At 49.2% G+C, this 14,102-nt stretch overlaps 1 protein-coding gene across 20 annotated transcripts in view; it reads left to right on the forward strand.

Annotated features, from left to right (window-relative positions):
* PPIP5K1 (diphosphoinositol pentakisphosphate kinase 1) overlaps positions 1-14,102 on the forward strand; it is a 45,527-nt gene that overhangs the window by 4,055 nt on the left and 27,370 nt on the right. For 12 of the 20 annotated variants that reach the window (XM_082060645.1, XM_082060634.1, XM_082060648.1 and 9 more), the window contains exons 2-19: positions 299-468; positions 761-935; positions 2,487-2,682; positions 2,770-2,860; positions 3,209-3,294; positions 3,501-3,655; positions 4,627-4,728; positions 4,985-5,146; positions 5,311-5,465; positions 5,869-5,970; positions 7,156-7,242; positions 7,672-7,747; positions 8,266-8,375; positions 9,357-9,442; positions 9,839-9,967; positions 11,820-11,941; positions 12,619-12,801; positions 13,665-13,806. In XM_082060645.1, coding sequence (XP_081916771.1) covers positions 789-935; positions 2,487-2,682; positions 2,770-2,860; positions 3,209-3,294; positions 3,501-3,655; positions 4,627-4,728; positions 4,985-5,146; positions 5,311-5,465; positions 5,869-5,970; positions 7,156-7,242; positions 7,672-7,747; positions 8,266-8,375; positions 9,357-9,442; positions 9,839-9,967; positions 11,820-11,941; positions 12,619-12,801; positions 13,665-13,806 — 2,131 coding nt within the window. In that variant the 5' untranslated portion in view covers positions 299-468; positions 761-788. Of the gene's footprint in view, positions 1-298; positions 469-760; positions 936-2,033; positions 2,144-2,486; positions 2,683-2,769; positions 2,861-3,208; positions 3,295-3,500; positions 3,656-4,626; positions 4,729-4,984; positions 5,147-5,310; positions 5,466-5,868; positions 5,971-7,155; positions 7,243-7,671; positions 7,748-8,265; positions 8,376-9,356; positions 9,443-9,838; positions 9,968-11,819; positions 11,942-12,618; positions 12,802-13,664; positions 13,807-14,102 lie in introns of those variants that run through there. The other 8 variants (XM_082060647.1, XM_082060649.1, XM_082060640.1 and 5 more) reach the window with 3 other exon arrangements.

Raw genomic sequence — 14,102 nt, forward strand, 5'->3', positions numbered from 1 at the left:
CACCGTGCTGCCAATTCAAACTCCGTCACTGTGCAGCAGACAGTGCTGCTATTGCAGGTGGCGGTGCAGGACATGCTCCTTTCCTGGTGTTATAAAGCACAGCTTGTATCCTGATAATGGGCTTCTATGCTCACGGAGTGAATCAGAGCCAGTTTGCAAACCCAGAAGCCCTGACTTGCAACACAAACTGCTGCTGATGCTTCCTCTGTGTCCCCTTTCTGTGCCAGAGTTGTCACTTCCTTTTTCTTCCTCCCTGCAAATTCATGTACCTCTCAAACTGCTCTCTCTGTTACTTTAGGTCTTCTTGAGCTGAAAGGATGAAAATTGGCAGTTGGAAAGTCACCATCACTGCCTTAAGTCTCAGCCTACCTTCTGGTGTCCCAGTCGATGCCTTTGGGTGCCCAAGCCTGCAAGAGCGTCCACAGTTCCCTCCCGTGATTTAGACAGCGTCTTGGAGCATGCATCGCTGTAAGGTTTATACGTTGCCAGCGCTGGCAGTGACACTGTCCCTTTCCCAGTCAGTGCGGAGGGGTTAATGGCCCAATGGAGCTGCCATCTAAAATGGTCCTGAATGCAGATGCCCTCCCAGCCCCAGAGTCTGTCCCTGCTCCCTCCTTTGGTACTGGGCAGCTGGTCCCTGGGCTTGCTCGTAGCTGATCAGTCCCTGCCCTCCCCACCGTCACCGCTTCCCGCAGCGCAGCTGGCCCTGGCTCACTCCGCGCCTGACCTTCTCTGTCCCTTTTGCACGCTGTGATTCCAGAGCGGGATGGTCGGCCACCAGAGCTGCAATGTCGTCCCTGACGACCTCCAGTGAGGGAGAGAACTCCACTCCCAGGTTTGTTGTCGGTTCCAGGGATGATGAGACAGACTTTCTGGGATCAAACATGAAGACAGACGAAACCGATTTCTTTGAAGATGACGAAGAGGAGGAGTCGGTAAGGAGGTTCTGGTGTGCTGGGTTGGAGCATCTATGCAGAATTCCTGGGTCTCAGCCAGGGTGTGCGTGGTCGCTGCCATGGGCTGTGGGACACCAGGGGATGTGGCAGCAGGCTGTGTGGCAAAGCGGCAGTGCCATTTCTGACAGGATGTATTGCACTGCCATGCTGCCGTACTTGCTGCCTCATGCTGCAGTAAATCCTGGCTTTTTCACTCACAGGTTTTTCAGGTACAATAGTGGATTTCTTTGACCTAGCAACTTAACCCTGACACTCCTGTAAACCATTTTTTTTTGAGGAAGACTCTAGGAATTGTGAAAAGGGCAAAGGTGTGTCTGCAGAAAGGAAGCACTTACTGTTTTCTGTAACCTCCAGGAACAGGACGCAGAAAGGAGAATGATCTCCACCTCCTGACTGCTTTTGGCCCCTGTTCAGTGTTATATGAAATGTTACATCTGCTGTTCTGCACATGGGACTCTGCTGCAGGGATATTGCTGGCTGTGCCGGTTGCCGGGACTGTATGCACCTGGTGCCAGCGCGGTGGTTGTTTCCGTTGCCTCTGTACCCTGGCTCTCCATCACACGGGGGTTGTTGACCTCGGAGCCCACACAAGCTCCCGTCAAACCCACCCAGTGTGGTGACCTTGCTGCTCAGCGAGGAGCGATTTATCAGGTGTGGGGAAGGGTTTGGAAACCCTTTCACTTCTCAGATGTTGTTTGTGCTGAGGAATCTTGGCTTTGCAAGCCAGTGCAGTAAGTTCTAAAGTCTCAGCTTACAGTTGAAGGCACAACTGTTTGTCCTGGTAACCCACAGTCCTGCATGTGGTGCTTCAGATGGTCTCACTATGTTTAGTCTTGCTTGGGACAGAATTAGTCTATTGGGAAGATGTCCAGTCTGGGGTTTCTAGATGGTGACTGAAAGTGCGCCACAGGCCTTAGCATGTTCTTCTGCTGTGGTTACCAATGCTTTTTGAATGCAAACCTTCTGTCTTGACTTACTCAACTCCATTCCACTGGATCTTGTGGTACCTCTGTCAGATATGTGGAAGAGCACTTGGTACTGTTTCTCTTCTACTCATAGCTACTTGTGGTTGTAATCTCCCTTTCATTTTCTCTCAGATAAGACAAACAGACTGAGCTCCTGGACATTTTTGCTATAAAACATTTGTGGCTCTTCTCTGAGCTTGCCTAAGTTCACCAACTGTCTGGGTGAGTTACGGGCCAGAGAACATGATGTGGGATCTCAGTCCCTGCTGCTTGTTCAGGTGCTAGATATTTATTTCTGACCTTTGCATTAGTGCCCAGTAGTAGGAGGAGGTACATGCTACCTAGCAAAGAAGCAGTTGTTTTGGGCTGCTCCTTAGTGGTGACCTTCAGTGGACTCTGTTGGGAGCTGGAACCATGTGTGGGTTTGAGTTAGCAAGAGCCGTGAGTGCGTAAGGTTGGAAGAAAATCCTGTGTTTGTTCTGCGTTGCTGCATTTCTACACTGTTATACTTTAAATTCAGTAAAGTAGTTGACTCTGTACTAAACTGATCTCTCTCTTCTCTCAGCCACCTGAACGGCAGATTGTGGTTGGAATCTGTGCCATGACCAAAAAGTCCAAGTCAAAGCCCATGACACAGATTCTGGAGCGTCTGTGCAAGTTTGAGTACATCACAGTGGTGATTATGGGGGAAGATGTTATTCTGAATGAACCAGTGGAGAACTGGCCTGCCTGTGACTGCCTCATATCGTTCCACTCCAAAGGTAAAACATCTGTGCGGGCCTTAGCCCACCTGAGATCTGGACAAGGAGCTGCCACTCATTCTTCCCCCGCTTCCCCCTGTATTTCAGGATTTCCCCTGGATAAAGCAGTTGCTTATGCCAAGCTGTGCAAGCCCTTTCTGATTAATGACCTTGATATGCAGTATTATATCCAGGACAGGTAGGTGTCTGTGACCCACTGAAGCACCTTCCCCCTTCCTTTGTCAGATTCCTCAGCATGCTGTGCAAACTTCTTCCTGGCCACAAGCAAATGAGCGAGATGGCGAGGAAGGGGACCTGAGCAGTGGCTTTTAGGGGTTGTTTCTCCAAAATATGGAGGGGAATAGGTTTGGGGGTAAATCCGTTGAGACTTGGCATGTTTTGTTTTCTGGTGCAAATGGCTGTCTTGAGGCTCTTCTGTTTTCATTTGACCTTGTTCTTCATCAGCGGGAGTGAAGGCTTTCCCTTGGCATGTACTGAGGACCTTCTAGACTCTGCTGTCAGTTCCCAGTGTTTCTGTCCTCTGCAGGCGTGAAGTGTATCGGATCCTCCAAGAAGAGGGCATAGACTTGCCCCGCTACGCTGTGCTCAATCGAGACCCTGACAGACCAGAAGGTCAGTGTGCAGGCTCTGCTGAAAGCCATTCTCACCTACTGTCCTATGTAAGATACTCTGCCAGGAACAGGTACTGATAATCAGCTTGAAGAGGCCTGATTCACAAGTCTGGTGGGTTTTTTTGCAGACAAAGCTGAAGGGCTCCAGCTCTGCCCTGGGGCTGTCCCACCCTCTCTTAACGCGCTGCTGCTGTGCTTTGTCTTCAGAGTGCAACTTGGTGGAAGGAGAGGACCACGTGGAGGTAAACGGAGCTATTTTCCCAAAGCCGTTTGTAGAGAAGCCGGTCAGTGCTGAAGACCATAATGTGTATATTTACTACCCGACGTCAGCAGGCGGGGGCAGCCAGCGGCTCTTTCGGAAGGTGAGGAGGTGGACTCCACGTTGGTGTTAGAACCAACACCAGACCCATGTGGCTTCAGGAGGGAGTGTTGGGGCAGGTGAAAGGAAAAGGAAGGTTTTGTGTTGGGGAAATATAGACCTTCTTAAAACTTTTAGTTCAATCCCATCTCCAAGGGAATTGCAGAAGGTCATATTTTAGTGGTAGTGCTGACTTTGCCTTCCCTATGACCTGTGTCCTGTCAAGCAGTCATAGAGAACCGTGTCCCTTATTGAAGTGCTTGCTGTTTTTTCCAGACCACTTCATCAGTTTATCAAGATGATTTTTTTTAAAACTTATGTTCTTGTCCTCTAACATCATGGTGGCCTTTCTCCGCTTAATGTAGCTTGCACATGTCATAAATACAGTATTTATTCCTACATTCCACAGGGAATCTGCCCTTACTTCCCCCACTTTTCCAGCAAACAGTTAATACCTGTGATATCTTTTTTTCCACTCAGTTATGCATCTGCCATTAATAATCTTAAAACAATTGTTTCCTTAGCTAGCATACAGCCATGCCACTTGGCTTGTATCCGAAGCCTTACTAAAAATGAAAACAACATCATCCTCTGTCCGTAAAATCAGTCAGCTGTCCCAGAAATAAGTTAAATTGGTCTGATGATCATAGTTTATTTTAATTTGCTTATTAACTAGGCTTCTTACTTTCTAGGTCTTTATCCACTGCTTTTTATTCTGTATCCTTGTCATGTTTGGAGTCAACCTAATGGTTTCTAGTGACTTTTCTCGTCTTTAAAGCCTGGAAAGAACACACCTACTCTTTGCATTTTGAAGTCTCTTCTGTCCTCCATGAATAAGTGTGCTGTAATAGCTGGGGGTTCTGAGATGCATTCCATTAATTCTCTACACATGGGATGAAACTTGTGCATTTTGTTTGTCCATCTCGGAAAAGGATCCCCGTGCTCGTCCCTGAGGTGTTCATTCTGTGCTTGCAGATTGGCAGCCGGAGTAGCGTGTACTCCCCAGAGAGCAGCGTGAGGAAGACGGGCTCGTACATTTATGAGGAGTTCATGCCTACGGATGGCACTGATGTGAAGGTAAGGAGAAGCCTGGGAGAGCTGCACGTTGGGTGGTCCTGCTTAGTCCCGCTGAGATTCTGGAGGGTTGTTTTAAGCTGTGAGGCGCTGACTGTGCAGCTGGATCCCAGAGGGGGAGCGGGTGTTCTGCACGTCATCACAGGAGGAATGCGCGAGACTATTGATGTTCTTCTCTCTGTGTCTGCAGTAGAAATACCTTCTGGAAGCTGCAGTTAGTCTGAGTGGTTGTGTCAGGTGTACCTGTTTCTCCTCCCAGGTGTACACTGTTGGGCCAGACTATGCCCACGCAGAGGCTCGCAAATCCCCTGCTTTGGATGGGAAGGTTGAACGGGACAGTGAAGGGAAAGAAATCCGTTACCCTGTCATGCTGACCGCCATGGAGAAACTAGTTGCCCGGAAAGTCTGTGTAGCCTTTAAGGTCTGTGTTTTCTCTTTATGCAAGCAGGACATTCCATGAATGTCTGGTTGGAACGTGGGTCAGTGTTAAAGCTGGAGCTGTGTCCCCCCGGTGTGACTCTGGTGTGGCGGTGCGCTGCTGCTCGCAGCGGCTCTGAGTCCTGTGTCCTCTGCTTCCTCATGCAGCAAACAGTGTGTGGGTTCGACCTTCTGCGAGCAAACGGCCACTCTTTTGTTTGTGATGTGAATGGCTTCAGTTTTGTGAAGAACTCTATGAAGTATTACGATGACTGTGCCAAAATCCTCGGGTGTGTGAAATTCGAGTTTTGTCAGTCAGTAAGGTAACTTGTAGCAAAGTAAACCGAATGTGGAGTCCTGTTCGGTATGTTGGAGAAGGCTGCAGGTGGTTCACGTGGGGACATTTGTTCAGCAGGTGAAAGCTCAGCTCTGGGAGGAACGGGTTAATGATATTTAGCCCCTGGGGCTCCTGTCTGCACTGGCATTAGCTGTCTTTGTTTACTGCTGCGTGTATCTTACAGGACTTCTCATTGCATGCTAAACCCAGCTGCGGTATTGGTGATGGGAGGGACACTGGTGTCCCTTTGGGGTGCCCTGACTAGCTCAGGGTGAGAGAAATGTCTCTGTGGGGAAGATGAGGAGAAATTCTGTGGCTCCTCTTCAGTACTTTCAGCTGGACCACTGAGGAGGTGGAGAACCAAGGCAATGGAATTTCTTTTCTTCCAGAAATATAATCATGCGGGAATTGGCTCCTCAGTTTCATATTCCCTGGTCCATCCCAACAGAGGCAGAAGACATTCCCATTGTCCCCACAACTTCAGGCACCATGTGAGTACCTGCCATCTTCTCAAACGAATGCCGGTGATGGCTTCATAAGGGACAAAGTGCAAACCCTGTCCAAGGGACAGACATTGCCCAGCAGCATGGTGTTCTCCAGCTGCTGTGCTGGTTGCAACCCTGAAATGCCTGTGGAAAGGCTTAGCCATGCACATGAAAGGGTGATAGATGGTAAATTAGTTGTAGGTTTGATGAATGTAGACACGCAGTCATTGAAGGAATTACAGAAACCGCTCACATGGTTCAAATTCTTGATCAGCATAGGAAACAGATGAGGGCATCGCTGTAGCTGTCTCGCTGTTCAGGAGGCTGCTACTCAAAGTGCATGTTGAGCTGCCAGTGAAATGGTGTAGAACAGTTAGCTAAGTATTCACATTAGCTGGACACTTGGCAGACCCTCATCTGATGCTGTTGGCCACCATGTAAGGCTAAAAGACCAAAGGTCGCCACACTTGTATGCTGGAAAGGTAGATTGGGAGTATGTTCATCCTTCTTTTCCTGTGTGAGCATTTGGAAAAGCTGGCAATCACAAACACTGCACAGCTCATGGGTCTGCTGGCTTCAATGGCACATTGTGACAGTGAGATGGATAGAATCAATCCGGGTTCCCCTGGGATCCTGTAAGAAACAGCTGGATGTTGTAGCATCTGTAAAAGCCCTTCTGCAATGAGCCAGCCTGAGTGCTGGTTCCTGCCAGTGCCTGATTGCTGGGGGATCCTCCTGCATACAGCTGCTCTGGGCTGCCTGGACAGAACCCCAGCTGTTTAACTTCTCCTGAACAAAGTTGTTTTCTCCTAGGTCTTTCTAAGTGGTCCTATGAGTGTTAACACCAGTTGGGCATGAAAACAAGCTTGGCACAACTCAAAATGCTGTTTCTGTAGATTCTGTAACATCCATCCTGGTCTTTTCTGCTGCAGATGTGGTTCTGCCTGTCACGTTATGGTATTGGGGTGCTTTTCCCTGATAGGAAACCAGATGACCTGGTAGTGTCTGCAGTACTGTGGCTGCTTTTACAGCCTGGGCACTTGTGCCTGCTTTAGTCTGGGAGAAGTTCTGCCACTGATGAGGGAAGCAGCTCTCAGAGGGTGGAACTGAAAGATCAATGGGAAACTACTTTCTGGTGGCAATTCTGGAGCATAGGGGCACATTTGTCAGGTGTACCTTGTATTTCCGCAGGATGGAGCTTCGTTGTGTTATTGCAGTCATCCGGCACGGAGATCGCACCCCAAAGCAGAAGATGAAGATGGAAGTGAAGCATCCTCGGTAAGAGGCGAGGCGAGAAGCTGCTGGGGGTGAAGAGGGCCCGTTCTCTGAATCAGGAGGAGGAGCAGAAGGGCTGCATGCATGGGAGGCCATGCTCTGTTCAAGGAAATGCTTTGTGCCCAGTCAAGGGAACCCCCTTTCCCTGTAAGGATCCTGGTGCCTTCCATGTGAAGGCTGGAAGAAAGAGGGAAGGTCTGCTAGGGGCTGCAAAGGGAAGTGCCCACTGAATGGGAACCTAGTAGCTGCTTCCTTCTCACACCTGTGGCTGGAAATACTTGGGGTTTTTCAAAATTTCTGAAGGGCAGGAAGGAGCCAGTGGGCTGGCTAGTTCTCCCTGAAAAACAGGGTGTGAACATGTATGTGGGGATGAGAGTCCTTTCAGCACTGAAACTGCCAAAAATGGATCAGCGTTCTTTGTTGCCTGTTCAGGTTCTTTGAACTGTTTGAGAAATACGACGGCTACAAGACAGGGAAGTTGAAGCTGAAAAAACCAGAGCAGCTACAGGTGAGGGGTGTCCTCTGGTGTTGCTGTGTGGGACACGCAGGTAATACGGATCCCACATGACACAATGGTTTGGGAGGGTGGAAACCCTCAAAAGGGAAACAGTCCATTGTGCAAATGCTCCCTTCTCATTGCCCACCCTGTACGCGCTCGGCTGGGTGACAGTACGGGAGCGGAATGGAAACAGTTGCTGGGTGATGCTGGGCTGTGGGCTGGGGTGACCTGCTGCCCTGCCCGCCTGCTGGGGTTGGCTCTGGGGACAGACAGGTCCGGGCTGGGGACGTGCTCGCTTCCAGACGGGGCTGCAGCGCTGAGTGGGGATGGGCTGCAGCGCTGAGTGGGGATGGAGCAAACTGTGGAGGGACAGTTCGTCTTGCCTGAGCTGCGTCTCATGAAATGATGTGTCTCTGGCGAGTGTCCAAGCAGAGCTGGTGCTGGGTGAAGCCGTCTGGAGGCCTCACAGCAGCGCAGTGCTGGGTCTGAGGGGTCTGCGGGTGTGTGACGCCTATGCTCCCCAACAGGAGGTGCTGGACATTGCGCGGCAGCTTGTGGTGGAGCTGGGAACCCACAGTGACTGCGAGATTGAGGAGAGGAAATCCAAACTGGAGCAGCTGAAGAGCGTCTTGGAGATGTAAGGGTTCATATTTTAGGGCAGTGTGGGTTTGTCTCGGCGGTGGGTCAGCATGCAACATAGAACAAAGCTGTGCCACTGGTATCCTGACCAGCTGGTGCCCACATGTCGGTCTCCTCTATCTGCTGTCAGCAGCTCTACACCAAAGCTGCCATGCTCTTCACATTGTCTCCTTGGCACCCAAACCACTGCTGATTCTTGTTCCAAGAGTGTCTGGGTTTTGCCTAAACAACTTGACACAAAACTGAGCTTCCTTTGCTGCAGGTCAGGAACCAGAGTCCTGTAGAGACCATACTGATATGAAGCATTTTGATACATTTGGAATGAATCTTGTTTTAAATAAGGTTGTCCTGGTGCCAAAAGTTTAACAAAAGGGAGCTTGGAAAACATGAAAAGATGTTTATGTCCTCTTAGGTTTTGTGCAGCCGAAATAAAAAACATGGTGATGTTGACATCTTAGAAACAAAAGAAGGATTTCTCTCAGAACTGCAGCTCTCTGTGGCAGTGACACATACGCAGACAGTGTCTGTGCTCATGCCATGTCTGTGGAGCACAGAAGATGAATTTTTGCTGTGATCTCTTCCCCTGCTCATTAGAGATATCCTTATCCTCAGAGTGGCTGGCATGTGGTTTGGGGTTTTTTTCCTATGATCTCGTTAATTCGCTTGTTAAAGATTTAGATAGGAATTAAGTAAGGCTGATTAAAGCCCCGGCGGGGTATGAGAGCAGACAGTGCTGTCAGCTGAAGAAGAGGCAAGTAAATGGATCTTTGAATTTCATTTGGGGAAGTTTGGCTTTTTTTGAGGGTGTGTGCCAGGTCACAGGTAGGTGACAAAAACGTTCGTGTCCCTTTGCAATTGGTGTTGCTGTAGGAAGTCTCTTCCCTGTGCTGTATTTTTGCTGTGTGCTGCCTGGGGACCTTGACGCAAAGGGTGGTGGAGTTGATTTGTTTAAATGTTTTTCCCCCTCTCCTTGTGACAGGTATGGACATTTTTCTGGCATTAACCGTAAGGTTCAACTGACCTATCTGCCTCATGGACATCCAAAAACTGCAAGTGAAGATGAAGGTAAAGAAACCTGGTGTTGCTGTCATGGTCTGCAAGCCTGGTGTTCAAGAGCCGTCCTGCCTGTCCAGGCTCTAGAGGTGCAAGCAGAATTAGTGACCCTTGTCTTGTCTTTGCTCATGTCATGTGAAGGGTCAGAGTGATGCACGATGTCATGCACCAGTACACCCCAGGTGGTGCCACAGGGCTTATGCTTCCAGTTCAATGAACTCAGCCTGTTCCTTCAAAAAGTAGTGACTTAATTTTGTACCTGCTGGTTTGCTTCCTGGGGACTTTAGGTCAGGCTTGTGTCAAGAGTGCTCTGCAAGTTGCTGGTGACCACCTCTTCCTCCTCCCGTGCTCTGCCCCTGCCAGCTCAGCTCCGAGGTCTGAGGTACTGAGTACCTGTTTGTCTCCTAGATGCTCGCCGGGAGCCTTCCCCGTCCCTTCTGCTGGTGCTCAAGTGGGGTGGAGAGCTGACGCCCACAGGAAGGGTCCAGGCAGAGGAGCTGGGCCGAGCCTTTCGCTGCATGTACCCTGGTGGCCAAGGTGAGCTGTGTCCCTGTGTCCCCGTATCCCTGGCACCCAAGGTGAGCTGTGTCCGTGTGTCCCCAGTAGCCGAGGTGAGCTGTGTCCATGTCCCTATGTCCCAGACCTGTCCCACAGCTGTGCCGGGCTGCCCAGACCTGGTGTCGAATCGCCGGCGCTCGGGGTGCTCAGACATGGGGCTCTGTGCCGCCTGCGTGACTCGGGTCATCACTGCTTTTGTTCTTTTGAGCTGACCTGGTAATGACAAATAATTCAAGTGGGTTTTGCAGCCAAACATCTCCAAGCTGGACAGAGAGGTCTGCTGTGGTAGTTAAACTTTAGTACAGCCGGGAGCACAATAGCATTCTTTCAACTAATGTGCCAGTATTCAAAAAAGAGAAGCCATTCTAATAAGATAGATTCTGATGCAGCAAATATGATTCTAAACTGATGTGTGATTTACAAGGAATTTAGGTCAGTTGTAGGGAACAGAGGAAATCTGTCTTGGAACACAAACAATTCTGCCTTGAGACAGGAGAACAGGAAGGTAACTTCTCCATATTTTCTCCACCTTAATTCTCTGACTGTGAAAAGCATTTAGTGCACACACAGAACAACAAGAGCCCAAAGGGGAAAAAAAATAAGTCTGAGATTGCCTTTTCCACCCAAATAAAGAGTCAGAAGTAATACACTGCTGCTGTATTGATCTGATGACACTGGTATTGGATACCACGTATATTTGACTTGTGTATTTAATTAGTTCAATTTAATTAAATTTCAAATTAATTGAGCTACTTTAAATTGAATTGGAGAAGATTTCCTTCTGGAATACAGAATGGTTCCCCTTGGTGCGGGAGGATGGGATCAGGGTGTAGACTGCAGCGTAATGAGCAGAGAGGTGTCTGCAGAGCGGGCTCAGGATGCGGTGCCAGTGCGGGGCTGTGTCCCGGGGCACTGGCTGCTCTGCGCACCGAGCCCGGGAGCTGGAGCGGAGCTCGGCCTGAGCACGTACTCAGTGACTGCAGCCCTGGTTGTGGCTTTGAGACTCCTGCTTCTCATGGCCCTTCAGGGAGAGGGGACATCTGATCTCACGGTGAGGTGCTGAGTTCCTGGGTGGCAGCTTTGTCCAGATCTACAGCTGACTGCTGGCTGGTGTCTGTCCTTGTCTAGCAGGGGATTTCTCTGAGTTGTGAGCTCAGAACTGGGAGCAGTTTTCCCATCTCTACATGCAATGTGACTGGGTACTGTGCACAATCATCATGGGATTCCAGGCAGCCGCAGATGAGTCACTCCCGCGCTGTCTGTGGAGGGTCACACTCAAGAGCTGCACGAGTTGATTTCTCCCGTTACTGATCTGACTGCTGTGGTTGACTCAGCCGTCATAAATAAACCAGCTTTTTGTGCCACAGACAACTGTAGGATGTGCTTAGGAGCCGGTGTCCCCCTGCTGAGCAGCTCTGCCTGCAGCGCTGGGGGCAGCAGCACCTGTGCTCTTGTGCACAGAACAAGTAGAAGGAGGCAATGTTTTTTTTGTACGTCTGTGTTCTGCACAGGGATGTTCAGGCTGTCAGGATGATTGTGGACTGCTCAGAGAGGGTTGCTGCAGAATTTGGGCAGTATCAGACTTGACTGGTGAATCCTCACTTTTTCTTCAAAATGAACTTTCCCAAATTAAGCAAAACCTGAATCGGATTTCAAGTCTTCATGTGTGGCTAGAATGTCTGTTTTGGAGCAGCCCAAATGCTGGCTGTGAAAGTGATTAATTCTCTACATAAGTTTGTTACTACAATAAAGTTTGTTGTCTAAAGCAGTGTATGCAGCTAGTACCTTTGCAGGTGTCAGATATTAATTCTGTGCTTGTTTTGTGTTCCAGGTGATTATGCCGGTTTCCCTGGATGTGGCTTGCTCAGGCTGCACAGCACATACCGCCATGATCTCAAGATCTACGCCTCAGATGAGGGACGAGTTCAGATGACTGCAGCAGCTTTCGCAAAGGTCTTTTGTGCATCTGTTAGTTCTGCTGCGTTAGTCTTAAAATATGCCAGTTCTAAAGGAAAACCTCTGGTGATGAGGAGGGAGCTGTCCTGGGAGCTTCCCCCTCTCTGCTGGGGGATGGTGTCTGATGCTCACAGCAAGTGCATGAGGCAGTACTGGAAACGCAACGTAGCTGCACATAGGTGTTATTTATGGAGTATTGCTGGTGTTTGATGTTAGAACACATCAAACCTGTTGCTGAGTATTAATTGCCTACAAAACTAGTGGTTTTTGGATGACTGCCCAGCCAGAGGGGTTATTCCTCAGCTGGTGGACTTAAAAGTTGGATGAAGAGTCTTTGGTGCAGTGTGGGGTGGGAGCTGGGGAGAAGACACATTTGTCTGCAGCTAAAGCTTGAGCCAAAGTGAATCCTGTTGTGACCTTGGCTGTTCTTCGGAGGCTCTTCTGTATCAATGTTTTCCAGCAAACTGAGTTGGCTGCAGCAGGCAGGGCTGGATTTCTGCTCTATAGCTCTAGAACTGTGCCAGAGTCACTGGTGACTGCAGATGTTCTTGCTGTAAAACTGCTCCTCAAGAACAGCTGAGATTTCACTCAACCATGGCACGGGCCATGACACTACCAGAAGTGTTTGTTGCTTGGGTTGCACATAGCTGAAATCTTGTCCTGTGTTGCTTTAGGGTCTGCTGGCCCTGGAAGGAGAGCTGACCCCCATCCTGGTGCAGATGGTGAAAAGTGCAAATATGAATGGTCTCCTGGACAGTGACAGTGATTCCCTGAGCAGCTGTCAGCACCGAGTGAAGGCACGGCTGCATGAAATCATGCAGAAGGATGCTGAGTTCTGCGAGGAGGATTATGAAAAGGTAAAGCACCTGTGTGGCTTTACTACATCTTGCCAGCAGTTTGTCCTGAAGCCTGCTGGTATGTGAACAGTAGTTTGGTTAGTCTGAGACCAAACCTTGTTGGAATTACAGGATATCAACAGCGCTTAGGAAGGGAAAGGGCAGGTTAACAGCCCATGCCCTTCTCCAAGTGGAAGTCCTCAGTGTCCCTTTCAAGAATCATCAGGGTACCTTCCTCTCCCTTTAGAAGTCCCAGTGCGTTTTACACTCATGGGTGTGCTGGCAGAAGAGTTCTCGTGGTTTACTTATTCTGCCCACAACAATCCCAGTTGCTGTGGACAGGGAGTACATCAAGCCAGATTCTAAATCTGCTCTGTGCAGGTGTCAACAGATCTTTTGGGATACAAACTCTATCAGTGTCTGATAACTGCAGAGCAGAGAGCATGTGCTATATCCAGCACAGCAACCAATAAAAGCACTAAACTGCTTCTCCAGCAAGTGCCAAACCCACTATTTTCTCAGACTCTGAGATCTGATTACCAAACTGAAATCCATTACCATTAAGGAACGTATTTATCACCTCAAAGAACTACTTAACACTTCTCTGAAGCCCTTCTACTCAAGCACAGGAGCAAAGTGAGATGAGTGGATACTGTAGGCAAGGGAGGTCAGATCTGATAGCAGCAGCTGTTTGCTCCCTCTGAGGCTGGTCCTGAGGAGGCTTTTAAAACATCCTTAACTACCCCAGGAACGGGCCAGCTTGTTAGGCTCAGCAGGGAGCACAACTCTTGTACCTAATCAAAAGCAGTACAGCTGGAAAAGGCAGACGTTCTGTGTTCCCAGTTGTCGAGATCCTGACTGAGCTGTGCTGGTTCTTCTCTCAGCTAGCACCCACAGGCAGCGCGTCTCTGCTCAACTCCATGATGTTCATTCAGAACCCTGTAGAGGTCTGTAACCAGGTGTTCGCCCTGATTGAGAATCTCACTTCCCAGATCAAAAAACGTCTGGAAGACCCAAAATCTGCAGGTGAGCATCAGAACTGGAAAGGGTCTGGGGCAGATTAATCTATTGTTACATCTTCAGAGTTCACAAACACCACTACAGTTTATGTTTGTAACAAAGAAATTCTAAAGTGAAAGTCTGTATGTGCTATTGATGTAGAAGGCTCCTATTCCACTTTCAACTACCGTTAAAGAGATCTGTAATGCAAAGGAAATGATCTGTGCACCTTTCGTTGAATGTGAACAGCAGCAGTATGGCCTGGTACACCTGATTTTTTCAAGCATTTTCTGGAGGGAAGCTCAAGGCTATGAACAGTGAGT

This window comes from Streptopelia decaocto, assembly GCF_964273445.1.
Source record: "Streptopelia decaocto genome assembly, chromosome: 9".
Classification (NCBI taxonomy): Eukaryota; Metazoa; Chordata; class Aves; order Columbiformes; family Columbidae; genus Streptopelia; species Streptopelia decaocto.